We start from the raw sequence: 26913 nt of genomic DNA on the forward strand, positions 1-26913 counted from the left end.
ATTAGCAAATGCTTTGTCATTCTGTTTACTGTCTTTGCCTCTAAACTGGAAGCCCCCTGAGGACCAGTACTTCATTTGTGGTGCCCCCAAATCCTGGCACATAGGAGGTGCTGGACCGATGTCTCTGGAACAATTGAATGCATCGGTCTGAGGATAGTGCTGTTAACTCCCAGCCCTGAGTGGGGAGCGGGGCCAGAATGTGGGGCTGGATGGCATCCCAGTTCCTCCTGCGTTCGGGCCTCACTGGGTGGTTCCATTATGTATTTCACTGAGCTGTGACCTGCCCAAACACCCAGCCCCCACACCCATCCATTTTCCCACCCAGAGTCGGGAGGAATGGTCTTTTAGATTATTTCTCGTTTCTGGATTATCCAGGAGCCATCTCCCCTCCACTGAGAAGGATCAAGAGTTTGACATTTTAAACCCTAAGCAGCTTCTCCCTGCCCTGCTTCAGATCTGCAGCTCTGCTGTGCAGTGAGACACACAGGGAATGGGGGGCCATTTTAATCTTGGCCTGGCTTCATTAGGAAGGAAAATATGCTGCCAAAAAAAAAAAGTTTGGTCCATCGTCTATGTCATGCAGAGTTGCAAGAGCCTAAGAGATTATCAAAGTCAATTTCCTTGAACAGATGGGGAAACAGAGGCCCAGAAAGGGGCAAAAGCTTAGTCAAGGGCATGTAGCAAGTTGGTGGCCAATCAGGGAATGGTCCTCCCCCAGGTCTCCTTATCCTCAGACACCAGGGGTCTGGAGAGGGGGTAATAAGTTTCCACTGAATGACTTCAGGACCCTGCGTCACCCTGGCCTTGGATGGCCTCTGCAGAGCAGGGATGGGGCTTTCCAGGAGCCCCTACTGTTCCTTCTCCAGGAAGAGAAACTCCCAGGAGGCTTCTGGCAACAGAAGTGAAGGGTAAGGGGCTCAGACATGCTCCCAGCCCACCCTGCCACCTACTACCGTGTCTGGGCCAGTTTTCCAACAGATCTATCGTCCAAAAGTGGGGCTGGTTGTGACTGTATTTCTGGAGCATATTGTTCTTCAAGATGATTCCTTCAATCCTGTTCTCTTTTACCACTTTGGGGGCATTTTCTGTCTTTTATTATCGTTTTTAAAAACACCAAATCTTCGGAATATGAAAACTGGCTCTAACTAAGGGGGTCACAATGCCTGACAAAAACAGAATCTACATATCTAACGATATTTAACTGAGCTCTGGGGAAAGCATTTGGCTTCAGGAAAGGGACTGGCTTTTCTAGGGTCAAAACATCCTGCCTGGGGAGAGACCCACTGGCTGCAGCTTCCCAGGGACAGTGGGATCCCAACCCCACATGCTCCTGACCACACTGAGCCCCTCAGGCCAAAGATGTTGAAAAATGGCCTTTGGGGGGACCCAGGGGAGCCAAAAGAGGACACTTTGGGCCATTCTGTAACGTTCTTGCAGAACGTGTGACCAAGCCACACTGGCCAGGCTTGGCCTGGCCCTCGCCAGGCTACACCTTGGAATAATTGAAGCTCCCAGGGAAAGGAGGGTGCCCAGCAGGGCTAGTCCTCGGGATAGGCCCTGGGTCGGTGACCGTCCAACCTGCTTCCCCCTCACCTGTCCCATATAGAGCGATACAAAGGCCCACCCTGTTTGGGAGGTTCTCTCACTGCCCAAGACCTAGCATGAATGAGGGAAACAAGTGTTTGACAAACCAAATTAGGTGGGCCCATCCAATCTATAATCCTCTGGCCACTTCAATTAACAGGACCCCCTGAATGTCCAAGCACCCCATCTCTCCCCACCCCCAAAACTGTCCACAACACCCAATCCCGAATCCCTACTCCCTGTCCCCCACCTTGTCCTTAAATCCTACACATGCGTCCTGCTCCTCTCTGTACCTCTTCCCCTTGCCCAAGCTCTCATGTCCTCACCCCCAACCCCAGGCCTCCGTTCCCTGAGCCCACACCCCCAGACTCACCCAGGAACAAAACCTCGCGGTCCAGTCGGCACTTCAGTTGGCACTACAGGGAGGTGACGGTGAATGTGTCCTCAGGGTGAGGTTCCGCCATGGGCCCCAGGAAGCCGCTCTTGGGGCCCCCACCCAGGCCGGGATGCGCCTGTGGCATAAAGCCTGGATACCTGTAGGCGGTGTCCTGCAGGGGCAGCAGCGAGTCCCTCGGCACGGGGGACAGGGTCAAGTCACTAAGGAGTGGGCAGCCATATCCAGCAGCAGCTGCAGCAGGGCCACGGGGTGGGCCAGGTGGCCGGGCCATCTCCAGTGGCTCCTTGTCAGCCTTGGGTGTGGCTGGTGGGCTGGCCAGGTGGGGGGCACTGAGGCACGCGGCCTCCGTCCTGCCCAGGAAGTCAGCCAGCAGCCCGGTACCCACCTTGCCTTCATAGGGCGGGCTGCGGGCAGCTGAGCCTGGTGGGTACCAATAAGCTGTGCCCTTGCAGCTGGGGGAGTCGTAGTGGGGCTGGCCCAGAGGCAGGTCCCGGCAGCTCAGGTGGGCCTGGGCTGCAGCTGCGTGGCCCAGGCTGGCTCCCTGGAGCCCATGCTTGAGGGGCTCGCAGGCAGCCAGCTTTGTGGGCGGCGGCCGCAGCTCCTCCTTGAAGCCCAGTGTGGGCGAGCAGGTGGGTGAGTACGCCTTCTGCAGGCCAGCATCAAACACCGTGGGCGGGTGGGCCAGTGGTGGGAAATGCTTGCTGTCGAGCTCGGGAGCACCCAGGCTGGGCGAGTCGCAGTGGAAACCTTGGCCGAAGGTGCCATCAGAAGGCGTGGACGGGTTCATGGAATAGGGTCCCATGAAGTCACAGGGGTCTCGCTCTCCCACGCCAAAGGCCCTCGACTGTGAGGGCAGTGGTGACATGCTACTGTCCCCACTGTAGTAGTCCAGGCCGAGGTCTGGACTGTCCTGGAACAGCGGGTTGACTGGCTGTGGCTTGGGGATGAACTTGGCTTTGGCCGCTGCACCACCCCGCTCCTTCTTGGCTGAGCAGGCCCCACCACCCCGTCCACCCCGTGGCTGCCGGGGCCCGGTGCTCCGTTTGGACGGGTAGCCTGAGGCAGCAGCCGAGGCAGACGTTGGGAAGCCCAGGTGTGAGGCCTCAAACAGGTCCACCTTCTTCCGCCGTCCACGGCCCGGCTTGGAGCTGCTCTGGAAGAGGACACTCTGGTTCCAGTTGTAGCCGGGGGCGGATGATGCCTCATTCCAGTCCATCATCAGTTTCTCCAGGCTGGACAGGCTCGACTGGCCCTCACTGCTTGAGGCCTCGCTGTTGGCACGTCGGAACCCGCTGCCACCAACTGGCTGATTGAACTGGGTGCTGTCAGAGGACGACTCGGAGAAGGTCTCAGACACAGCCGTCTGCTGCTTCACCTTCTGTGGCGTGTAGTTGGAGATGTCCAGGATCACGTTGGGTTCGCTGACGTGACAGTCGAAATTGGGATTGTAGAGCTGACTAAAGGCCTCTGAGGCCCAGTCCAGGCCTCCGTAGCCCTGCCGGAAAGGCCACTGAGAAGCCCCCGCAAACTGCCGACAGTTCTCAGGCGAGGGCTGGAAGGAGGAGGAGGAGGAGGAGGCGGCAGAGGCTGCGGAGGTGGCAGAGGCTGTGGTGCCCTTGGGCACCATGTAGCCACCGGGCGAGACAGTGCTGGCCCGGCTGTCACAGCGCAGGGGTGTGGGGACTGAACCAGAGAACGGGGCCCCCTCAGAACTGTTGAAGAAGGAGGCCTTGCTTGGTGGCAGGCAGGGGGCCCCGGTAGGCGGTGGGGCATAGCCAGCGCTGTGGGCACTGCTGGGTGAGGCAGGGAGGCTGCTGCCACTGCCGTAGGCGAAGCTGCAGTCCTTGCTGTTAGCGCAGTCCTGGCCCGTAAAGGGCTTAGCCGGGGCGAATACGCTTTGTCCAGCCCCATAGCCGCCATACTGGGGAGGGTAGGTGTTGGCGGGCGGGTGGGTTGTAGGTGAGCGGGCCACAGCCGAAGGCGGGGGAGCCAGCTTTGGGAACGTCTCAGCTGCCCGGCAGTCTGAAGTGGCTGGAGTTATCCCATAGCTTGCTGCCCGTCCCGGTGGGAAGGTCTGGCGAGCGGGCAGGACGGGCTGGAAGGAGGGTTCTGTCCCAGCCCCACTGCTACCCACTGCCACTGGGCTGGCCTTGGCTCCTCGGCTGGGAAAGGTGGCCAGGCCCCGCTGGGCAGGCAGGGCACTGGTGGGAGGCCCTGCATAGGTGCCCGATGCCTTCCGGGACTCTGGGCGAGAGGCTGAGAGGGCAAAGTCCAAGAGGTCGGAGGAATCATCCGAATCAAGCAGCGAGCGAAAATAGCCAGTGAAGAGGTTTTGGCGTTCCTGGCTGAGCTCAGTCTGGCCTGAGGGCGCGCCCGTGCCGTAGTAGCTGCCACGGCCCGAGGCTCCGCTCTCCAGCCCAGCGGAGGCAAAGGCCCTGGCCTCAGTCCCCTGGAACCCACAGTTTCGGCCAGCTTGTCCGCCTGGGTGCCCATGGTGAGGGGCCCAGCCGCCACCCTTGTCCCCGGCCCACTCGGTGCCCGCTTCCCCAAAGCCTGGGCCACTGGGCACCTGCTCCGGGAACAGAGTCCCATTCTTCCGGGACCGCCTCTTGCGCTTGGGCTTCCCAGTCACAGCGTCCACCTCCCCCCGGCCCCGTTTGCGTGGGTGCCCCAACTCAGTGAGGCCAGGGGCCCCAACCCCAGCAGCTGCCACTGCCACCACCTTCTTTTTCTTGCCAATGCCCTCAAAGAAGTCACTGAAGGAGCATCGGGCTGCCTTGGCTGCATGGCCCCCACCCCGGCCACCAAAACCGCCTGCTTTGCCCCCACGTCGCCGGAAGCCCTGCACACGGTGCAGGAAGTGGGAGATGCTCTGGGTGTCGGGGGCCTGATGCACTGACTCGGGCTCACTGGGTGTCCAGCAGCGGGGTGGCGAGCACCGTCCAGCACACTGGCTCTGGCGGTTCAGGAAGGCCAGCTTGGCGAGGACGTCTGAGTACTCGGCCTTGCTGTCGTTGGCGTCCGCTGCATAGGACGGCTGGGGAGATGCCAGCTTCTGCTTCCGCCGCCGTCGTTTCTTCACCTCTGGCATGGCCATGGTGGCTGCTGCCACAGTGGCCACCTCAGCAGCCACCACGGCTGGCTCTTTGGGCTTGCCAGGACCCAGGAGCAGGTTCTTAGGAGGGCGGCCGCGCTTACGCTTGAGGATAATGGGCATCTCACCGGGCGGGAAGACCACCACCACGTTCCGCCCGTTGTTCTTCATCTTCAGCAGCGGGGTGGGCTCTGCCGACACGCGCAGGCCCAGCTCCTTGCCCTCCACACTCAGGCTGCTGCTCAAGGATGACACTTTGTATGTGGTCTTGTTCCGCCGCCCCAGTGACACAGGGATCTTCGCCATCTTCACCACCATGCGCCGCACACCCCGGCACTTGCCTTTGCGGGTAGGGACCACTGGGGTCTGGGAAGATTCTGGCTCCAGCTCTGGGACTGGGCCTGGGCCTGGCAGGGCAGGAGGTGGTGGAGGTGGCGGCGGCGGGGGCTCGGCCAGGGCAGCCGCCAGCCCTGTGGGCATAGGCAGGGGCAGCAGGCGTCCCTCAGGTCCGGCGTCTGCCTTGCGCCCTCGTCCAGCTTTCCGCCGGCGACACAGGATCTTTGGCCTATCAGTGCGCCGCAAGGCGTACTTGGGGTGACCCTCGGGCCCAGGGGGGCCGTGGGGTGAGCACAAGTCCAGGCGCAAGGGCTCGGCCAGTGGGCAGTGTCCCAGGGGCTGCTGGGGCTCTAGACGGCGACCCGGGACGTCAAGCAACTTGGGTAGGGGGTCGAGTGCCTGGGGGTCAAGCAGTTGCGACTCCAGGGAGTCAGGCAGGGAATCCAGGCCCTGGAGGGCCAGGCCGGGCAGCCCCAGAGGATCAGCAAGAGGCTGCAGGGGTGGCAGCTCCAAAGCTTCCCCGAGAGGCTCTAGTGCCTGTGGGTCCAGGAAGCGGGGCTGAGGGTCCAGGAGCTGAGGCTCCGGCTCAGGTGACGGTGGCTCGAGGGCTTGGGCCTCTAGCAGTTGGGCCTCAGGGCAAGTAAGGGAGGCCAGCTCACTGAGGATGTCGGCATCAGCGAGTTCTGAATAGTCAGGGCCATCTGGTTCAGGCTCTGGGGGCAGACCAGTGGCTGCAGCCGTGGCTCCAGGACTATGGCCTTGGCCAGGCTGGGGACTGTCCCTAGGCTCAGGCTCAGGCTCGTAGAGGGGGTGGCTGGGCCGCTCTGACTTAGCATGGGGGGTGGCCCGTTCCTCAGGGCTGCGGATGCTGTTGGCCAGGCTGGGTGAAGAGAAGAAGCTGTACTGTAGGTCGCCGGGCGGTGGGGCGGGTGGGCGGCTGAGCCGGAGCCCGCCACAGTCCAGGTGCACACCACTGTGCTGCAGGTCCTGGGAGAGCCGCGTCAGGTCCTTCATGATGTCAATCAGCTGCACCACTGGACGCAGGTTCACCCGCCCGTTGTCCCAGTGGCGTCGGGAGCTGCTGCCGTCTCCGGCCGGTGTGGGGCAGCGGGCCTGTGAGACAGGACGGGCTGCCCGTGGGGGCAGCGGGTCGTCCCCCTTGGCAAGGACTGGTAGGCGCCGGGTGCTGGGGTCCCGGCGTGGGGGCGGACGTGGGTTCTCGGAGAAGGTGTGGGTGGAGAAGGCCTTGTCAGGTGGGCTGGCGGGGGGCCGGGTGGGAAGCAAGGGCCGGGGGGTGGGGGGGCCGCCGGGGTAGTACTTGGGCTCCCGGAGGTAGTCAGGAGAGCTGCACACGGCACTGGAAGTCACCACCAGGCCCTGGGGCTTCACACGCATCCTGACCTTGTCCTCCGCGGGCCACCGGGCGGGGCCGGGGCTGACATGAGGGTGCGAGAAGCCGGGACCAGGACCTGCCGGGTGGGACAGGCAGGAGCTTCCTCACTGAACGCCCAAGTCCTCACCAGCTCCCACATCCTCAAAGAGCTCCCGGACCCCCGCAAGGTCTCCTCCCGTATACCAACTCCATCCTCTTCCAGGCCCAATCCCTTTGCTGACTCCCAGCCTTTCCCGAACCACCATGTGCACAATGAACCCTCGTGGGCCGTTGCACTTACTGTCAGCCCACCCCCTTCTAGAACCTGGCTATGTGCTCACGGAGAAAGGGACCCCTGCCTTCGAGAGGGAAACTCATCTTCAGGCGAGGTGACCACTCCAGATCAGACTAAGGAGAGGGCCAGGAAGTCCCATCAAGGGCATGGCCTCCCTCCTTCTTGCCCCCACACCCAGGGCTCAAGGAGAACCGCAGCCACTCACCCTCGGCTCTGCCGCCTGGGCTGTCACACTGGAAATCTCTGTGGGCAACAAGATAGGCAACAGATCTGAATTCCCCAAATGGTCTGGTGGCCACAGCTCAACCCCTGCTCACCTGCCCAGCCTCTTCCAGGTACCACCCCCGCCCCCTCCAGTGCACACACCCGGCTGACCTGGGAGGGAGAGGGCCCCCGTGCCTGGGGGCTCTGCCAGTTGCTGGCTGTCAGCTGGGGGTGCTGTGGAGCAACTTCGGCCTGAGCCCAGGCCTCGGGGCGTGGACAGCGCCTGGAAAGGACCATCGCAGCTCAGGTTTAGTGAGCACCTACTGCGCGCCAGGCACTGGGCGGGAAGCTGTCCAGGCATCGTTTCACTTAATTCTTCATACCAATCCTGTGAGGTAGGGGCTATTAATAACCCCATTTTGCAGATGAAGAAATGGAGGCGCAGAGATAACATCATTCATTCACACACTCATTTATGGAGTGCCTACTTTGCAGAAGGACTGTAGGACAGACATTGGTCAAATCTTTCTAAATGATGTAATTATTAGTGGGATAAGAGCTACAAAGGAAAAGTAAAAGAGTGCCTAAGGTCAGAGGTTTAACAGTTGTACCGGGGAGGCAACAAAAATAAAAGTCCACACTTTGGGGACACATTTTCTGTTGCCAAACACTGGGCTAAGCACTTTATATGGATTATCTCATCTAATCCCCCCTAACCTGAGACCGATAGGATTATCCTCCCCATTTCTACAGAAACCATCCGCTGGAAGGTGGTAAGCACCACAAGGGCAAGGGTATCTGTCTCGTTCACCACTGTATGTATCTCCCAACACCCAGAACTGCAGATGGCACAAGCCAGTGTTTCAAAAAATATTTGTTGAATGAATGAATGAGACACACAGAGCCAACAACCTGCCTTTTCCCATGAGGCTCTTTTTTCTTTTTCAGACCCAAGAAGGATACTGAAGGAGGGAGAGAGACAAGAATGTAGAAAGAGACATGGGCTGGGCATGGTAGCTCACGCCTGTAATCCTAGCATTCTGCTGGGAGGCCAAGGTGGGAGGATTGCTTGAGCCCAAGAGTTTGAGACCAGCCTGAGCAAGAGGGAGACCCCATCTCTACTAAAAATAGAAAAAAAATTAGCCGGGTGTGGTGGTGTGCACCTGTAGACCCAGCTACTTGGGAGGCTGAGGCAGGAGGATCGCTTGAGCCCAGGAGTTTGAGGCTGCAGTGAGCTATCATCACACCGCTGCTCTCAAGCTACATACTCTTAGAGCCCTATCTATTTCACCTTCATAGTATGTATCACAACTGTAATCAATTACTTTGTGTGACTGGCTGTTTAGTGCATCTCCCCCAAGAGTATGGGCTCTTCAGGGGCAGGGATCACGTCTGCCTTGTTTACTGCTGTATCTTCTGACCCCAGGGCCTGGGCTGTGGATGCTACGTAAATATTTACCAACTGACTCCCTGAGCTGGTCAGGGTAGGGCTGGGATTTAGATCCAGGCATGTCTGACTCTCAGGAGAGCCTGGGGACCCAGGGCTGTGGCTGATCCCCAGGAGCTGGGATCTCAGGGAACAGGGAGCTGAATGGGCCCCAACCACTGTGAGGGTTGTGAAGGCTGACCCCGGTCCCTGCCTAGTGTTTGGCCCTAGTGGTCAATTCCCAGAGCCCACCCCCCAAGGACACATGTAGACTCTCACTGGCTGCCATGCGGCCCAGTGCTGTCACCCCACAGGAAGACTGCAGAGGACAGAATAGAGTGGAAAGGGACATTCCTCTGCTCCCCTTTGGTGGGCAGCAATTTGCAATCTATAAAGCACCTTCACATACACGACCCACTGAATCCTTACTGCAACCTGGGAGGCACTGTTTGTTATTCCCCTGTTACAGAGGAAACAGGCGCAGAGTGGTTGTGTAACTTGCCTGAAGTCACATAGCTGTTAAGTGGCAGGATTCCTAATTCTGCCCTAAGTCCAAAGCCTCCTTCCACTCCCAGCTCCTGCGACTTTCCTTCAGCTACTTCTGAAAATGCTCCTTCTAGAGCTGTGGTCTAATTTAAGGCTGGGAGGAACCTTAAAATTATCTAACCCATTGGCTTCCAACCCCTGGGCCTGGGGGAGCTGTGTAACATTCCAGATACCCAGGCCCTAGTCCAGGGCATTCTGACTCATAGATCTGGAGGGACATCTGGGAATCTGTATTTTTAATCAGCTACCCCAGTGGGTACACTTTCTAGTGCCATCTCATGCTCCTCTCATTTTAGAGATGAGGAAACTGAGATCTGAAGATGGAAAGAGACTTTGTCCGAGGCCACAAAATGGCACAGGAGGGGCCCGGTTTTTGCTCATCCAGGTGGAACGTCCCTCTGTCCACTGCTCCTCCCCTCTCTGCAGGTCCCACCTGTAGGATCACTCAGGGCCCTGCTCTCTCCCATGCCTGGCCGTGGACCCGGCCCCTCCCAGGTCAGGTCTCTACTCTAAGAACTTGGAGCACAGCTGCTCTTGCTGGGAGACAAGGGGAGCAGACTCCAGACTCTCCAAGTCCCATTCCCAAGAGTACGGCTGGCCATGGCTCCTGATGCCGTCTCTGAGATGCTTACCAGAAGCCACCATCCCTCCCTCACCAAGGGCCAGGCTTGCCAAGCCTTCCCTGCTCTGGAGACCTCCCACTTGAGGCCTGAGGGTGTGATCTTGGCAGAAGGGAAAAACCTCCTCTCTGGCGGTGGCTTCTGTTCCACCCACCCGTGAAGACCTTTGGGCATGTCCTCCCGCCAGGCCTCCTGACTCTGTCCACTGCTGTCTCTGCAGCCTCCAGCATCTGAGGGAAGCAGCTGGCTCTCTCCCCACCACGCCCAGCAGCCATTCTCCTGGCCCCCTCCCAGGGGTACCACCTAGCCCTGGTCTGTGAACAAAGTCAAAAGGGTCCTTCTGTCCTCCTGTCTGCTTCTGGGTCAGTGTGTCTGAGCTGGCCCATGGGGACACCAGCTGGTTGGGAGGGGGCCGGGGGCCCCAACCTGCTGTGCACAGTGCTGGGAAGCGCCAGCCCACATCCTTGAGTCCCCAGCCCCACCCTCCCCGCTGTGGCTGTGACCACCCCACCCCTTCCCCAACCCTCCTCCCCCTCCCCCACCCACAGCCTCCCCAGGGGAGCCAGGCTGCCAGCCCCAGCTCTCACTTCCGGCCCCATGACCCTCTCTCCAGCCTGAGCACACCTCCCCCCCATTTCCCTCCCAGGCTGGCTTGAAGGCCCAGGGATATCCTCAAATGGAAAACACTGCATCAAAGGGGCTGTTACTGGTGCTCTGAGACCTTCCCCATTACCTCCCTTCTCCTCCTGAGGCCTTATCGCCTAGGATCTGCCCCCTCAGGGACTAGTCATTGCCCCCTCAATCTCCTTCCCTCCAGCCCACTCTGCTGTACCTGCAGATCTTCTTCCAACCTGATTCCAGCCCCAAATCATAACAAAAATAACAATGATGGAAATAATAACGGCAGTTGTCACTCATTTGGCATTTAAATGGAGGCACAGAGAGGTTAAGTTATGCCCTTAAGGACAAACAGCCATATCATTCAGTTCAGCTGGTCTGAATTTAGGTTTGTTGGGGTCCTATAAAGCAAACTGCTTCACTGACTAGAGATTCAGTCCCCTCCCATGCAGCCTCCTCCAACTGTCCTAATCCCAACCATTAGTTCTAATTTTTAACTTCTGTCCTCCTCTCATCTAGCCACCACCTCCCACTGGCCATCCGGATGCACTACCCTCCCTTGCCACTAGGTGTCCCCTTGGAGCCACTGATGCCCCCAAGGGGAGCTGGCCCTGCCCCGCCCCCTTCCCCCCCAGGGCCAGGGGGGCCCCCCCACAGCACAGCACAGCACACCCCACCCACCCCACCCTACCCCCAGCCACACAGAGCTCCTTTGTGCAGCCCTCGCCCACCCCCTTCCTGCCCAGAGCAGGGCACCTGGCAAGTAGGTCTGCCCCAGAACCGCCCCCTGCCAGCCCCCTGCCCTGGGTGCCAGGTGTGCGGGCGCGCCACTGCCAGCTCTGGCTGGACCCGAGGGTCACCCTGCCGGCGGCCCTCCCTTCCTCCCTCTGAGGTCACCCAGGGACTGTGCTTCCCGCCCTGCTCCGCCCCCATCCCCTCCTGCCCTTGGCCCTTCCAGACTCCTGTCCTTGTCTTTCCTTCTGTCTCCCGGAGGACTCCCCTCCTCCAGCCCCACCAGGCCCTCCCCTCAGCCTCACACCCCCGCCTACCTCCTTCCCCTGAGAGCTCCTTGTTCCGCCCCCCCTCCCCGCCCAGGTCTGAAGAACTCCTCCTCCTGGAAAGTTGCTGCTGGAAAGGAAGTGACTTCAGCGATTTGGCCACAAGGCTGGGCACTGCTGAGCCCAGCTCAGCGAGGCTCGCCCAGCCCACCTCCAAAGCACAAATGGAGCCATGTGCGCACACCACCCCCACTGTGCACCCAGAACCCCGAAACACACTCCTCCAGTGCACATGCAGATCCCTGTGCACACACCATACCTCCCCAGTGTGTTCAGATCTTATCTATACACACATCTCTTCAGTGTACACTAGCACCCTGCACACACACCACACAGTGTGGCGTGCACCCCCCCCAGTATTCCCACACCTGCCCAGTACACACCCTGAATCTTGCACACTCACCACTCCAATGTACCGCTGGGGCCTCGAACACCCCCCAGCCCACTTACATAACTCTTCTACAGACAACCCTGTGCACCTAGGACAGAGTCCTACCACACAGCTGCTTGCACGCAAGCCTGAGTGCCCCGTACATTTACAGTTGGGTACACACAGCCTTGCATCCTCCCACAGCTGTACCTCCCCACCCTTACGATCCCAGGAGGCCCCACCCCCAGACCTCAGGCCCCAGGAATGCTCCTTTGGAAGCTGGGTGGGGTCCCCAGGCAGGCCAGGCTCTAGGGAGCTTCCTGGAGCCGGAGGCTTCATGTGTCAGTTCAGGGAGTTGCCTTTGCAGGGCAGGGCAGCCTCACCTGGCTCTGCAGCTCCTGAGCCTGGGTGGGCTACCCTGGGCCAGGAGAAGGGAGGCAGGTCCTGCCACTGTCACTGCCCCACTCCCTGTCCTGTAAGGGCACCCTAGCACAGCTGGGCTACCCAGGCCCTCCCAGCACCTCACCTTGGCCTCCCAGCTCTCTGCTTCATCAGACTCCAGTAGAGAGGTGTCCTGGGGGAGCAGCAGCTGCACACATCAGGCACTCTGGTTTCCACCTCTGCCCTGAGTCTTGGTCACTGTCACAACCCCTTTCTCCTCCCAGGTCATCAAGGCGCCGGGAAGAGTCCTCAGGCTAGGAGGTAGGACTCACTGTATATCCATGAGCCTCAGTTCCCCTTTCTGGATAAGGGGGAGTTTGAGTAAGCTGGGTTAATATCTTTGGATTCTATAAAGGACCTGTTTTTGGCCTAAGCTGGGAGGGGATTGCTGCTGGGACTGGGAGGCAAGTTCCCCTGATCCCCACGTCCTGGGGGTGACCCAGGCCCAGGCCTGGCTGCCCTGCACACTGTTACCTGAGCAGGCCGTGCAGACAGGCCCGGCTCAGCAGGAAAGGCCTGTCTTCACCAGCGTCTCCAGGGTGGTCTCTGCAGCAGCCCGAGCGTCGCCCCGCACCCGGGGCCCTCTGCTCAGCTGGGTGGGCTCTGGGGTCCAGGCCGATGGGTAGACAATCAGGCAAGCGCCCATCTGTGGAAGCAAACACAGAACCCCAGGCATAAGCACCGACACAAGGTGAGCCAGTCATAGGGCAGGGTGCAGAGGGACACTGAGCCAGGACGCCGTCCTAGATGGGGTCCAACTGAGCTCCAACGTCATCCCACTGGGGAGTTGTGAGCCTGTCTCTTGAAACCTCGGGCTCTGCTGGGAAGCAATGTTTTTGTTTGTCTAGGTACACACATGCATACACATGCACATACGCTACAGTGGAAGGAACCTGGCCTTTGGGAGTCAGAGTCCTTGGCTTAACACTCACTAACTGTGTGACCTTGGGCGAGTCAGTTAACTGATCCGGTTCTTAGTTTTCTCAACTATAAAATGGGAAGAATAAGATCTCGTGCATGGGAGGAGCACTCTGGGGAAGCTATCATGCTAAGAGCTTATTTGCAATGCAGGTGTGAGAGTTGCTGTTCGGAGAGGAGTGATGGTGGATGCAGATTTCCACGAGGGCCTAGCGCAGCTGGCGTTTACCTGTCTCCAGCAGCACTGGTTATGTCTCTTTGTTTTCTTTAATACCCATGGCCCTCCTCACCACCTCCCTGCTTCCTGCCCACGTGTCTCCCTCCCTGAGGTCTGTGCTAGAGCCCAGAGGGGGTCTGGGAATCAGGCCTCATGGACTGCTCAGAGGTTCTGGTTGCCTGGGAATTCGCATGTGTGCGACAGAGATTCTGCCTGTATAAATGCATGCCTGAATGTTTGGCTGTCTGCATACATACACCTGTATGTGGGTTCCTGGATCCATGTAGCCTGTCTGTATGCCTCTCTGTATTTCTGTATGTCTGTGCAGGTACATACATAAGGAGTGTGCACATGTGGGGGTCACATGTTTGCTAGGTTGAGGCTGGTGTGGTCAGCAGGGTGTGTGTGTGTAGGGTGCCAGCTGAGTGTGTGCTGGTGTCGGCGTCTTCAGTTGTATGTGCGGGTCTGCACACTATTCCCATTTCTTTCTATCCAGCTTTGTGTGTGTGTCTAGCTGAGCCTGTGAGGACACAGAGATGTGAGTGTATGTGCCTGTGTGTGACAAGGTGGGCCCAGCGGTCGGGGTGTGCGTGTGCCTGGGAGTGCACACGCTCCGCCTGGCTCTCTGCATCTCGCTGTGTCGGGAGCCAAACCGGCTCCTGCCTGTCTCAGAGCTCTCTGGATGTGTTTGGCAGGGCGTGGGGGCGTGCGGCTGATCCTCTGCTGTCCCTGCAGGTTTCCAATCTCGGGGCCTGTGACTGCGGGCACTGGTGTCACTGTGGATCAGTGTTGGCTCCCTCCTACCTCTGCCTTTCTCTGGGTTTTCAGGGTCACGGTGTGGCGGCGTGACTGGTCACGGTGTCCCTGTGGGTCTGTTTCACCATGGGCCAGTCTGTGCTTGTGTGTGAGTCCATGCATGTGTGGATTTGTATGACCTCATGATTGTGTGACTGTACATCACTGTGTGACTGTATATCAGTGGGTCCTTGTGCTATGTCATTGTATGTCTGTGCCAGTAAAGCTATGTGTCAGTGTCAACATGTGTGAGCAGGTCTGTGTGCCATGGGTCTGTCAGCACAACGGCGCCTCAGTGTTTGTGTGGTACCTTTGTGTAACTTGTCAGGGTGTGTGTGCATACATGTGAGAGACCCTTTGTGAGACAGTGTGTGTGTCTGTGTCACAGTGTTTGTATGTGCCTGCTTCCCTCCTCCCTCCCTCGCTCTCCCTCTCTCTCTCTCTCTCTCTCTCTGTAGGAGCCAGACAACTCCCCAAGCCTGGATTAGGGACAATTTATCCACAGGCAGAGAAGGAGAATTCCAACCTGCCAGAGCCTCCCTCCTCTGATCCGTCCCCCCTTTCCCTGTGGTTGGGTGGGCACAGAAACACAGCCCAGCAGCTCCCAAGCCCTCGGGGAGCCCCCACCTCTACAGCTCCCCAGAGGCCCAGGAGGAAGGAAAAGATGGAAACCTGGGTGGCCCCAGGGCCCTCCAGTGGGGGTGGACTGGCTGCCCCCGACCCAGGCTCCCACAGCTCAGCTCATCTTGGCCCCGTTCTCCTACATATGGTGGTGGTGGTGGGGAGTCTGCATGGGGTCTGCCTGGCCCTGGGGGCTGGGGGGACCTAAGGAACAAAGCTGCCCCCAGCCCCTCCACAACCTGATACTCCCCAGCTGATAAATGCCAGTCCCCCCAAATGTAAGTGACTGGGGAACTTGCAACTGTGCCCACACAGGCTGGGTTGGGGGGGGACGCTGGGAGGCAGAGGACAGTGTGGTGGGGGGAATGCGGCGAGGGGGAAGCAGGGGCTGGGCTGGGACCAAGGCTCCCTTCACGGTGCTCCAGGCACAAGGCAGAATCACATGTTTCCCATTAGCTGCTCTGGCCTCCTTGTTCAGGGGGTGTTGGCTGGGGGAGATTTGTTCTGGTTGCAGACACCAGCCGAGACCACACAAGAGAGAGAGAGAGAGAGAGAGAGAGAGAGATTGCCAGAAGGAGAGAGGAAAAGACAGAAGAGGGAGAAAGATACACAGGGAGACAGAGACACACAGAGGGCGAGAAACAGAGACAGAGAGACTTGAGAGACAGAGGCAGGCAAAAACTGAGAGAGACAGGCAACACGTACACAGAGACAGTGAGGAGAGGAAGGCAGGGAGGGGTTGAGACCCTGTCAGAGGCTGAAGAGAGGGTGTCGGGTGGCCTAGAGTGAGCCAGAGGCCAGGAAGGACAGAGAGCCAGAGGGCAGAGGGGCTCCAGGGAGGAGAGCCCGACAGAGAGGCAGGGAGAGGACCAGGGACCGGATGTTTCCCTGGGAGCCTGAGAAAGGGATGGCAGAACGGGGTGGGCCGGGAGAGGGCCGGGGTGAGGCCCGCGTGGGCAGCAGACAGGCCGGAGCTGGCGGCGCGCGGGCAGGGGGAGTGACGCCCGGGCTGGCCGGGCAGAGGCGGCCAGGCGCCCAGCCTCCCGCCTCCTGACCCTCGAGCCTCGGAGAGATAACAGGCCCGAATAGTGCTGACTTGCGGTTCAGAAATCCAATATCCTCCTCGGCGCACTAATCGACTACCTGAGCTCCCGGCCCGCGCAGAGCTGCCCCGATTAATCCTGCGGCTCCACAGCCTTAATTAGTTTAACAGTTTCAGGGGCAGAAGAGGGAGGGAATAGGGTCCCCAGGCTCTTGGGGACACAGCCCCTCCTTGTGCAAACCCTGCCTGGTGCCCCATCTATGCAGTCATACTCCGGCTCTGGCCCCAGAAGCCCCTTTCCCCACCATCGGAAAAACACTGGGTCCTCCCTCCTGGGGAAGGGTCCCAAGGGGTGGCGCCTGGGTGAGAAGGTAGGCTATGTGGGACTGACACCCCCCAGCCCACACTTGTCCCCTTGCTCAGGGTCTCAGCATTTCCTCTGGGGCTCTGTGGTCTGCATGGGGAGGCCCTGCCAACTGCCAGCCCCGTATCACCGGGCAACATGTCGTCTCTTTAGGGTGAGAGACGAGCTCCCAAGTTACTGACAACTTCCCAACAGCATGAGATAATCACACATGTCACTCCCCACAACAGCATGAGACGGGCACATGGTGACATCTCTCACATACACACAACAGCCACAGAGACAGGCCTATGAGTCGGTGACAACCCTCCTAACAGAATGAGCTAAGCACATAACCTGTCGCTTCCCCCAAAACGTGAGATGGGCACATCTGACACCCGCAGATAGTATGGGACAGGAACACAGGTTGTCACCCCTCACAACGGTACAACTAACACACAGCCAGGGAACCCCCCCACAAAAACAGGATGTGGATGCACAGAGAACTTGTCACACACACATAAAACGTGAGGTAAGCCTCATCTTCCAGGTGTGAGGGAGACACAGACCCCTTCACCTACCACGTAGTACTGAGGCAGGGACACCACCTTGCCCCTTCCCTGTGAATCCTCCCTCCAGACAGCAGACGGGTACATGACGTGTCACCTCCCTGACTGCTTCGGACAGGGGACAGGTGATAGCCCACCTCACCCCTCCCCCATCATTGTTGCCAGTCTGGGTGGTGCTGTCCTCTGTCTGCAGAGGCGTCACAGCTCACAGGGCATGAATGTCACCCTAGCACTGCCAGAGCTGGGCACAGCCACACGTTGCCCCAGTGACAAACACCACTGGCCCCAGGAGGAGGTGGAGGCACACAGGGCTCTGGGTGTGACCTTGGTCCCTGGACACCAGAAGGGGAGGTGCTGTGGCTTCCCGCCTGGGCAACGGCTGGGTGCTTGGGGAGAGCAGTGCTGGGGAGGAAGCTGCCCGGGGCACACAGACTACCTGGAAATGCCACTTCCCCCAGCCCCTTCCCCACCCCACTTCTAGAGTGATGTCTTGTGTATCTAGGGAGGGGGCCGAATGAGCTGTGGAGGGAGGGAGCTGTTTCTATGAGACTGCTTAGAGATGTATGCGGAGCAGGGAGCTAGGGGCTGCTGTCACCCTGCACTCACTGAGGGGAAACAATGGCTTGAGACTCCCACTGCCAGGGGAGCCCCTCTTTCTTACACAGGCCTCCCCTCCAAACTTCAGGCCACAGAGCTGGGGACAAGGAGGCCAAAGTCCAGGGGCATGACTCACCCAGGGAACAGGCCCAGCCTGCTGGCCATGGTGGTGAGAGAGGCCTGGAGCCAAGAGGCCTGGGTTCAAGTCTGCCCTCCTCAGGGGCCAGGCTGGGTGACCTTGGAGCAGCAGCTCAGCCTCCTCGGCTTTGGGGAGGGGAGAAGGGACAGGAGCCAGGCAAGTGCCAAGGTCCCAAGGCAGCTGAAGCTGGAGAGCAGCGAGCAGGGCGCTGCAGGCTGTGGGAAGGACAGAGCAGTTTGAACCTGGCTCCGCTGCTCCCTCACGAGGACTCTCATCTTTCCATACCTCAGTTTCCTCATCTGTACAATAGGGATAATAGCACCAGCCTCACAAGACAATGTGGCATATAAGTGGGCAGGTGCTTAAGAAATGGGAAGCTTCTTATTGAAGAGGGAGACAGACTAAGAGAGGGCAGGAGACTTGCCTAAGCCACGGAGCAAGTTAGTATCAGCTGAACTCAGCCACCACCTCCTGGCTTCCCACCTGGAGCTCTTTAAGACTGATAGGAGATCCTGAGTGTGCGTGTGCACAAGCGCATGCACGCACACGGGAGGAGGGATGTCGGGGTGTTGCTGGATACAGTGCCGCGCTACCACGCAGTGAAGACCGAGGAATCTGACAAGAGTCTCCTGTACCCCCTTTATCCTAAACCCTACTTGGCCCACCTTCAAATCTTGGACAAGAGGGGCAGCTCTAAGGGAGGGAGGCAGCACACACCATGACTGGCACCAGCACCTGGTGCTTAGGAGGACTAGAGGATCTGGGATGTCAGTGTTCAGGGTCCCCACATTGTGCAGGAGCCCAGAGAGGGACAGGCCTAGCCTCAGGTCACACAGCATGACAGCAGCAGAGTCCAGAGCCCTGGTCAGGGACAGCCTCAGAGTATAGTCCCTCTAGCCCCTGGGGGTGGCTGGAGCTGGGGGGCCCTGGGGGACTGAGCAAAACGTGGCGACAGATGGCCTGCCGAGGCAGCGGCGATCTGGGCGGCTGGCAGGCATGCTCGCTCCCGCGCAGGGAAGCGGCTAATTTTAGCTGAGGCCTCGATGCCAGCTTTGTTCCCCCCACCCACCCGCAGAGGGGGCCCAGCATGCCTTGCGTGCAACCCGCCTCCCCCAGGCACCCCTACTCCCCCGCCTGGCCCCTTGGTAAGTAGTGCCCAGACCCCAGGGTCCTGGAACTGTCTGTCTGACCAGGCCTCGCCACACCCAGAGGCAAGGCCTGGGCCCTGGAGGCTCGGCTCCTCCAGCCCAGGGCCTGTTTGCCCATGACTCCAAGCTCATTCCTTGAAGAGGGGCGAGGGAGGAAGGACAGAGGCCACTGCCCAGACTGGGAGGGAGGGCCCAACAGCAGGGGCTGCCAGTCTTGGGGGGAGGCGGGGCACTGTCCTCCACCCAGCACTTAAGGAGACAGGACCCTGATTCTATCCATGCCCTGAGACAGACAAATTCTTCTGTGTGGAGTCCCCTGGTGTTGGTGAGCACGGGGGCTAGAGTCACTCTAGACTTTCCTTGTTCCTCATAACTGTGACTTTGCTCCAGGAACTCAAGGTACTTTAAAGAAGTCAGAGATAGAGCAAGCATAATACCCTTGTATCACTGGGGGAAACTGAGGCATACTCTGAGACAGCCATCATTATAGCAGGGAAGGGGACAAATTCCAGTTATCAGTGAGGCCTAGATATGTTCTTCTTTGAATCTTTATAGACAGTGAGCTTCTTGGGCCAGTTTTGCCCCTGGGACTACCCTCTGCCCCTCCACAGCTGATGGAATGGACTAGATGGATGGAGCTCATCTTCGGAAAGCCTGGAACAGGAGGCTGAGCACTCTTGTTTCTTGGTGTCCCACGCTCTGCAGGCTCTTTAACCTTAGACCCCTGCCTCTTTCCAGGTTCAACTACACATGCCCAGTGGGGCTTCCAGGGCATCTGGCACCTTCTAGAAAGGAGGCTCCTTTGGGGTGACTCTGGAGGCCCCTCAGATCCCTAACCAGTGGCTGCAAGGGAAGAGATCAAGCAGGAAATAGAGGAAGGAGACCCGAAAGGCCCAGCCCTCAAAGAAATCTACGTATTTAGAGGAAGAGAGTCAGAGGGAAGAAGAGAGCAAGGGGAGGGAGAAATCAAGGCAGAGAATCAGATCCAGGGAGAGAGGGAGAGACAGACAGAGGGAGAGAGGGAGTACAGGGGGGCAAGAGAAACATGGCAGAGTGAGGCTTAAGGAGAAAGAGATAAGAAGGGAAGGGCAGAGAGCGAGGGAGAGAGGGTCAGCATGCCAGAGGAAGGAAAACAGCAAGAAAGACTCAGGAAGAGAGAGAGAGAGAAGGAGGAAGAAAAAGACAAAGAGAGAGACAGGCAGGATGATGCAGAGACAAAGACATACACACACACACACACACACACACACAGAAGATGGGTAAGGAGCCTGAGGAGCCTGCCACAGACAGGCCGAGGCACAGAAAACCAGCGACCCTGGGAGCTGGAGACAGACAGAGGGATTGACACACCCAGAGACCAACAGAGACAGTCTGAGGGTGAGACACACTTGATGGGGCGGGAAGAAGGGGGAGACACTGAGTGATAGAGTGTGGGGGGAACAGCAGGAGTAGGCAGAGGCGAGGAGGCGAGGGGAGTGGAGGAGGGGGGGGGAGGAGGAGGAGGAGGAGGACCACGAAGACGAAGACGACGGGAGATGTCGTCGCCAGAACTGGGGGGGACAGAGGACAGAAATGGAATGTGGGTCTGGGCATGAGGCTCACAGATGCATCGGCTCCGGTTTCAGCTGGGGCAGTTGGCTGCTAGGGTTGGGGGAGGAAGGAGTAGAGCTGGTGAGGGAGGGGGGCCTGTTGCCATGGTGGCGGGCACGGCAGGGGCACAGTCTGCTGGCACTTGGAGCTCTGGGCATGGTAGGGGGCTGACTGAGGGGGAAAAGGGGGGGTAATGAAGAAACCTCGCCCCTGCCCTCAAGGCTCCACCAGAAAGAAAGTTTCCAGAGGGCAGATAGGAGATGTTGGAAGTGGAACAGGGCTCTGGGCCCTGCTCAACCCCAGGGAGGCTGCCAAAGGGGCACCATTCTCCAGGTCACCTGTGGGCATCCCATGTTCCCACTCGTACCTCAGGCTGGTCCCTGGGGACCCTCCTTCTCTGTCCCCTCCAGTCTAGCTGAAGATCCTGCATGCTGCTACTGCTGCTGCTGCTTGCAGGGGAGCAGCAAGATTGTGAATTCAGGATCTGTAATCCTAACACAGAGCCCAGGCCTACCGGGCTCCAGTTGCCAAGGCGACGGTGGGTCAGAGGGCAGCGCGGGGCGCCCGCTCCTCCAAGTCAGAATCCCAATTGTTAAAGCCCAAGAATAAACAGCTGAAGCGGCCATGGGGGGGCCGGGAGGGGGGCTGAGGTCTGCATCGGCTCAGTGTGGTGTTGTCAAGCGAGATGTCACTAATTGTCTGAAGGAACAGGCTGAGGCAGCTCTTAACTGCTTCCGTGCCACCGGAGACACCTTGGCTGCCTGGCCCCATCCCTGGGGCCTCCCAGCATTCCACTGGGCCAGCTTGTTGGTGGGGGGAGTGCTGGCCCAGCATAATCCCTGCCTCCCTTGCACTGAACCCCACATACTTTGGCTCCCAACATTCCTCTGTGCCCACCTTGGAACCTCTCACCTGCCAGCTAAATCCTTATGTATGTCCCCAGTACCAGTAAGCCCCCAATCACTGGGCGCACAATACTCCTTGTAGCTCAGAACTGCCCCTTCGGCCTGCAAAAGCCCGCCCAGCTCCCCCAACATCTGCTCCCCCTCTTTGCAGAAGTAAGGGGTCCTGGTACACATGTGTGGACTGCAGAGGAAGCTAGGCCTGGGGTTCCTCTGATCTTTGGGAGGTGGGTAGGGGAAAGGGAAGGCCCAAAGCAACTCTCTGCAACCCCTTGCTCTTAGTCGCACACATAGCCAAACACCTGAAGGGAGCTGGAAACACGGTTTCTAGGTTTCTAGCTTTGATTGGTCTACCTACTTGCTGTGTGACTTTAGACAGGTACTTTCCCTCCACGGTCCCGACTCTCCCTCTACCATCCATCCTAAACATTGAGTGGTGCCTATTCCTGGCCAGGTGGTGTCTGTAACCCCTGACCGGAGAAACTCCCAATCCAGGGGGTGAGAGGGGCCGCATAATACAAGGCAGAAGCCAGCAGAAATGCATCATGTAAGATATTCCACGAAAAACACGGAGCAGTGTCTGGTGCACAGTAGGCTGTTCAGTGGACAGCAGTGACGTTAACTAGTAGTACCCTTACTACAGAGGGCCTCCAAAAGGATGTAGGTAATCAGAAAAAAAGATGGGGGGTCGGTTCTGGGAAATCTTCCCGCAGAAAGTGGTACTTGGCAAGATTTGGACAGGTGGGCACGAAGGCAGAGCACTCCAGGGGACAAGAGGCCCGGTGAGGCGCTCCAAGGGGAGCTGAGCTGCGTGGTCTCCGGGTCGCGTGTTCGGCCTCTCCCGGAGCAGGAAGGGCGAGGCCTTCAACTGTCTCCCCGCCCCATGGGCCGGCCCTGCCTCCTCCTCCACCTCCCGCCGACTCCACCCACGGCGCGTCCAGAACACCGGGAGCGGTGCCTGCGAGGGGGCGGGCGGCCCGCGGGCAGGGCTCCCGGAGATTGGTAGCACCTGGCGTGAAGGCGCGGGGGGCGGGGTCGGGGCTTCGGGCACGCGCCCTGCCCCGGACCCTTTCCCCAGCCCTCAGCGCCGGGCCCGGGAGGGGGCGCTCAGCCGGCTTCGCCGCGCCTCTCAGGTGGGGGCCGGGGCGCTATCCGTGGGCGGGGAGCTGGGCGCGGAAACAGGGGATCCCCCAGAGAGGGCCCAGCCCAGCCCCGGGCTGGACGCGTACAAAAGGCGACTTGTTCTTTCTCGGGATGCCTGCGCCTTCTCAAACATACCTACAGCCACACTCCAGGGACAGCTACACCCACAGGCGCACAAAGCCTGCCAGGGTGGGGAGTGGGGGACTGGCGACGGCCCTAGAGGGCCTCGGCTGTAAGAACAGTCCTGCCCCTAACCGCCCCTTGCCACATACTCAACACCATTCACCTCGCCCCTTCCCACCCTCAGAGACTCATGCACAGCCCTGGGGACACTGACGCAGTCACATTCTCAAAACTACCCCCTCCCTCATACTGTCTATAGCTTACCCACTGCGGCTCTGGAGTCAGACTGCCAGCTGCAATCCAGGCTCCACACTGTGTGTGACCTTGGCATCCAAAAGGCTTAGTAAGATTACTTTTTACTGAGCACTTATTCTGTGCCAGTCCTCATAATTACCCTACATGGTGAGTACTATCGGTCCTATTTTGTAGATGGGGAAACTGAGGCTTAGGTTAAATAGCTTGCCTAAGAGGCAAGGATTTGAACCCCCATGTTCTCCAATGTCATCTTGGCCTCCCATTATACCACCTTACACCCTAGCACCCCACCACACACAACCACAGACAGCAAAGACATCTCAGAGTTGAAGTGTAATTCTCCACCCCAAACACATTTCAATGTCACAGTCTAGTACCAGGCAGTTTTTCTCACTACTCAGACTGTGGGGGGGGGAGTGGGGGGACGGGGGCATCTCCTACCTCTAAGCTTCCCGTCCCTGATGCTGGCCATCAGTCATTATAAATGGGGCACAGAGTGAGAGCAGGGCCACAACAGGCTGCCTCTAACCTTTCCAGCAGGCTCACCTCCACCTCCCCTGACCCCAGGATGACAAAGCACTGCCATACTGGTTGGGGCACCTGGCCTGCCGCTCTCCCTGACCCTGTGGGTCTGGACTCTCCTCTAGCTCCCAACCCCTACTGAGAACAAGTTGAAACAAACTCCTTCCTGGGGATGTCAAAGCACCTTTCCTGGGGGAGGCGGCACTGTGATCCCCTGAGCCTGGCTAGGGAGAAGGATCGGGTTACTCTTTCCCCAGCTGTGCCTGGACTCCTTGGGGCTGACCTTTCACCTCATCCAGGCCAGGACCCAAAGGGGGCCAGAGTCCAGCCTTCACCTCCTGTTAACCCTCTGCATTCCTCATCTTTCCATTCTTGGGCCCCCAGTGGGTCTCAGGAAGCCCAGCCGGGCATGCCAACCTTTCCTTACCCTCCCATCTTGGGGTCTGGTTTCCCAGAGAGCTTTACAGAATGCTCCTCCCTGCCCCCTGCCCAAGCTGCCCTGCCGGGATCAGATACCTCCGCCCAAGCAGCTGAAAATGACCTGGGCTATTTTCGCTCTAGGATCACGTTGCAACTCCCCCTTGAGCAGGCAGCTTCCCACACCCCTCCAACCCATAGCCCCCCACCCTTCATCGCTCAACCAGGGCCACTAACAGGGCAGGAGGGCTTTTAGAAACCACTGGCCTAAGCCCCTCAAATGGGGAGACTGAGGCCATGAGGAGCCAGGCACAGGGCTGGGCAGAGAACCAGTTTTCCTGGGTCCCTGCCCAGGTCTCTTTCTACTGTCTAGCACAGCCTGCTCTGTACCCTAGATCTCAAAGCCTCTGACCCAGCCAGAAACCCAGCCAACCTCCCCCAAGCACCAGAAAGTCACACTGGAGGCTACCCACAAGTCCCTGTGCTGCCCTGCATGTCAGGAACCTTTGCCACACTCTTCTCTTTGTTTAGAATTGGGACCAGCTCTGTACCTGTGTCACAAACCAATGGAAGGTTTTAGGGGGTGCAAACTGGGAGCAAAGATGGGGAAGCTGAGGCCTAGAGGAATGGGAGGGGGAGTCAGGATTTATATTGCTTAATACTTCCATGTTCCCAACAGCCCGTTCCCCCAGCTTCTTGGTCACCCCCCCTTCCATTCCTACAAACCCAGCCCCCTCCAGGTCCCTGCCCCTGCCCCTCTGCCTCAAGCCCTAGCCCTCCTGGGCAGGAATGTGACTGGTCAGGTCTGAGCTGACCACATGAGTGGCCATAAGGTGACAGACCCCCATCCTCCCATCCCCCCAGCCTGGGGGAGCTCACATACCAAGGCAATGGGTGGGGGAGCTGCTTTAACCCTTTACAGCCTGGCCTTCAGGGAGAAAAGGAGGGGTAGTCTACTTCCTATGGCCAATCCTATATGAGGGCTGCCAGGTGGGGGGCAGGGTGCAAGCAGAATCTACTTCAGCAAGGAGGGTGGAATGGGGGTATCTGCCCAGCTAGTCCCCATTAAGAAAAACTATTCTTTACCACCCCATATGTTTAATCTCATCTCTCATGACATTTGGAAAATCAGTCATGAGCTGGCACTGAGGGCAAAGAAGGAAAAGAGGCATCATGAACCCCAACCTCAGGAGCCCCGAGTCTGATGGGAGAAACATAACCCTGCCCTGGGGAGTCTGATAGGGGAGACCAGGCACAGAGGCTGGGACAAAGAGCTGAGAGCAAAGAAGAGCAGAGAAGAGCGTGGAGCTGCAGCAGAAGTGGGAGGAAGCCAGGGCAGCAGAACAAGCCAGGTGGGGTCAGACCGGGCAGGCTTCCCGGAGGCCCCTCGGCCCACACCCCTCCCCCCAGGCTCTGGAATCTCGGGGGTCAGGGCTGAGGGACAGCCCCACCCCCTGCTCCCCTCAGGCTCAGGAATTCCACCAGCCAAGGGGGGTGGCTGCTTCGGCCTCAGTCCAACTTGGCTCCCACTGGACCGGGAACTGCAGCTCCTCCTCGGCCCCCCACCCCCACCCCAGCCCTGGGGCTGGCCCCCAGCCCCCTTCCCTCCCCCTCCCTAGCTGGCACGGTGTGTGCCAGGCGCTGGCAGAAAACAAACCCGCCGGGGTGGGTTTGCAGGGAGCGGGGTAACCTTGACACAGTTGCGGCAGTCGCTAATGGCAGACACACACTCCGCCTGTTCTGGGGGGACTGTTGCCGTTGCTAGGAAACCAGCAGCCGCGTGAATGGAAATGGGTCAGTAAACCTGGGGAGAGATAGTGTGACACTCGAACCACTGCAGCTGCTCCAGCCCACACCGAAATCCCTCCTCTTCAATATTTATCACTCCCGTCTGGGCCCTCAGCTCCTGCCAGACCCTGCACCAGCCTGGCCCTCAGCACCCCCACCAGGTTCAACAGGGGTTGGGGGGAAAGAGATGGGGGCATTGCTTATCCATTGGGGGGGGGGTGCCTAGGCGGGATGGAACTGGTTCTGGAGGAGATTGAACAGGAAACAGAGTCTAATCCCGTGGTGGGGAAGGGGTTAAAAGGTCAATTCACGCCTGTTCCTGACTTAGGCACCGTGGTAAAATTACTTTAAGAGCAAGCAGGCTTGCAGCTGCCTGCCTGCCTACCTGTGCTGCCTGCCTGCCTACCTGCAGAGGGACTGATTAGGACAGGAAACTTCCCTCCCCGTGTCCTCCTGGGGCCTCCCTCTACATAAGGGATGAAGGAGGAAGAGGCACCCAAAACATGGCCAGGATCAACTCACAGCCTGAAAACACCAGTTGATGGTTCCAGTACAATCCAACAGCAGCCTAAATGGCCAGGAACTGCCTATTGCCTTACAACACCATCCTGTACAGCTACACCCCCCCCCCAACAGCCAGACACCCGCTGTTCAGAAAACCTTGACAACACCCCTACACAGATACCCCCACAATAGAACATGACAACTGCAATTCAGAACAGTGCTGTTCAGCTTGACACCCATAACAAGCGGACAAACCTAGGCACAGGCAAAACCGCGCTGTGTCAGACTGTGCTGACTCTTCTACCACTTCCCCAGAAGCTGGAGCTTCCCCAGCAGCCTGCCCGGACGCAAAGCCTGGTTCTGTGGTTCACGTATGTTTTTTCGTCCCTCCCACTGCCAGTCTTGCACACACCCCGATACGCTGCCCCTGTGATCGCTTTTCTGGAGACACCATCCCACAAGCTAGCTGCCTAGTGCACCGTAGCCTGGTTCCCTAGAGGCTGACTGGTCACTGACACACACATTCCCTTCCCCTAGAAGCATGCGGTCTCACAGCCCCTCCTGACACAAGCTCTTGTTCTTATGCACAGGCCTCTCTACAGACAACAGGCACCCTGGGGCTGAGCAGTGCCACGCACTGGGGTGATATGTCCCCTCCACCCACCACAATCTCCGCCAGTATCCCTGAAGGGTGTGTCTTGGAAGGGAGGCACTCCAACCTTCTGGAGGAGGGGGGATACCTTGACAGGAATCTCCCAGCTGACTTGGTTCTCTGTGTGCTCCTATCTCCTAGGATACATCAGTCAACATAGGCTCGGAGCCTGTCAGAGCTAGAAGGTGCCTTAGGGAGTCACTAATCCAACCTCCTCTGCTATGCAGAAGGAAACCAAGGCCCAGAAAGGGGAAGCAGCCTGCCTAA

At 58.8% G+C, this 26913-nt stretch overlaps 1 protein-coding gene across 2 annotated transcripts in view; it reads right to left on the reverse strand.

The window, feature by feature from the left end:
- AHDC1 (AT-hook DNA binding motif containing 1) overlaps positions 1–26913 on the reverse strand; it is a 64025-nt gene that overhangs the window by 8280 nt on the left and 28832 nt on the right. The window contains exons 4-8 of one of the 2 annotated variants that reach the window (XM_069479642.1): positions 12836–13007; positions 12447–12662; positions 7454–7565; positions 7284–7321; positions 1958–6880 (exon numbers count right to left, since the gene is read on the reverse strand). In XM_069479642.1, the coding sequence (XP_069335743.1) occupies positions 2001–6806 (4806 nt within the window). In that variant the 5' untranslated portion in view covers positions 6807–6880; positions 7284–7321; positions 7454–7565; positions 12447–12662; positions 12836–13007 and the 3' untranslated portion in view covers positions 1958–2000. The remainder of the gene's footprint in view (positions 1–1957; positions 6881–7283; positions 7322–7453; positions 7566–12446; positions 12663–12835; positions 13008–26913) is intronic. The other variant, XM_069479643.1, reaches the window with a different exon arrangement.

The sequence above is a fragment of the Eulemur rufifrons genome, chromosome 8 (assembly GCF_041146395.1).
Source record: "Eulemur rufifrons isolate Redbay chromosome 8, OSU_ERuf_1, whole genome shotgun sequence".
Taxonomy (NCBI): domain Eukaryota; kingdom Metazoa; phylum Chordata; class Mammalia; order Primates; family Lemuridae; genus Eulemur; species Eulemur rufifrons.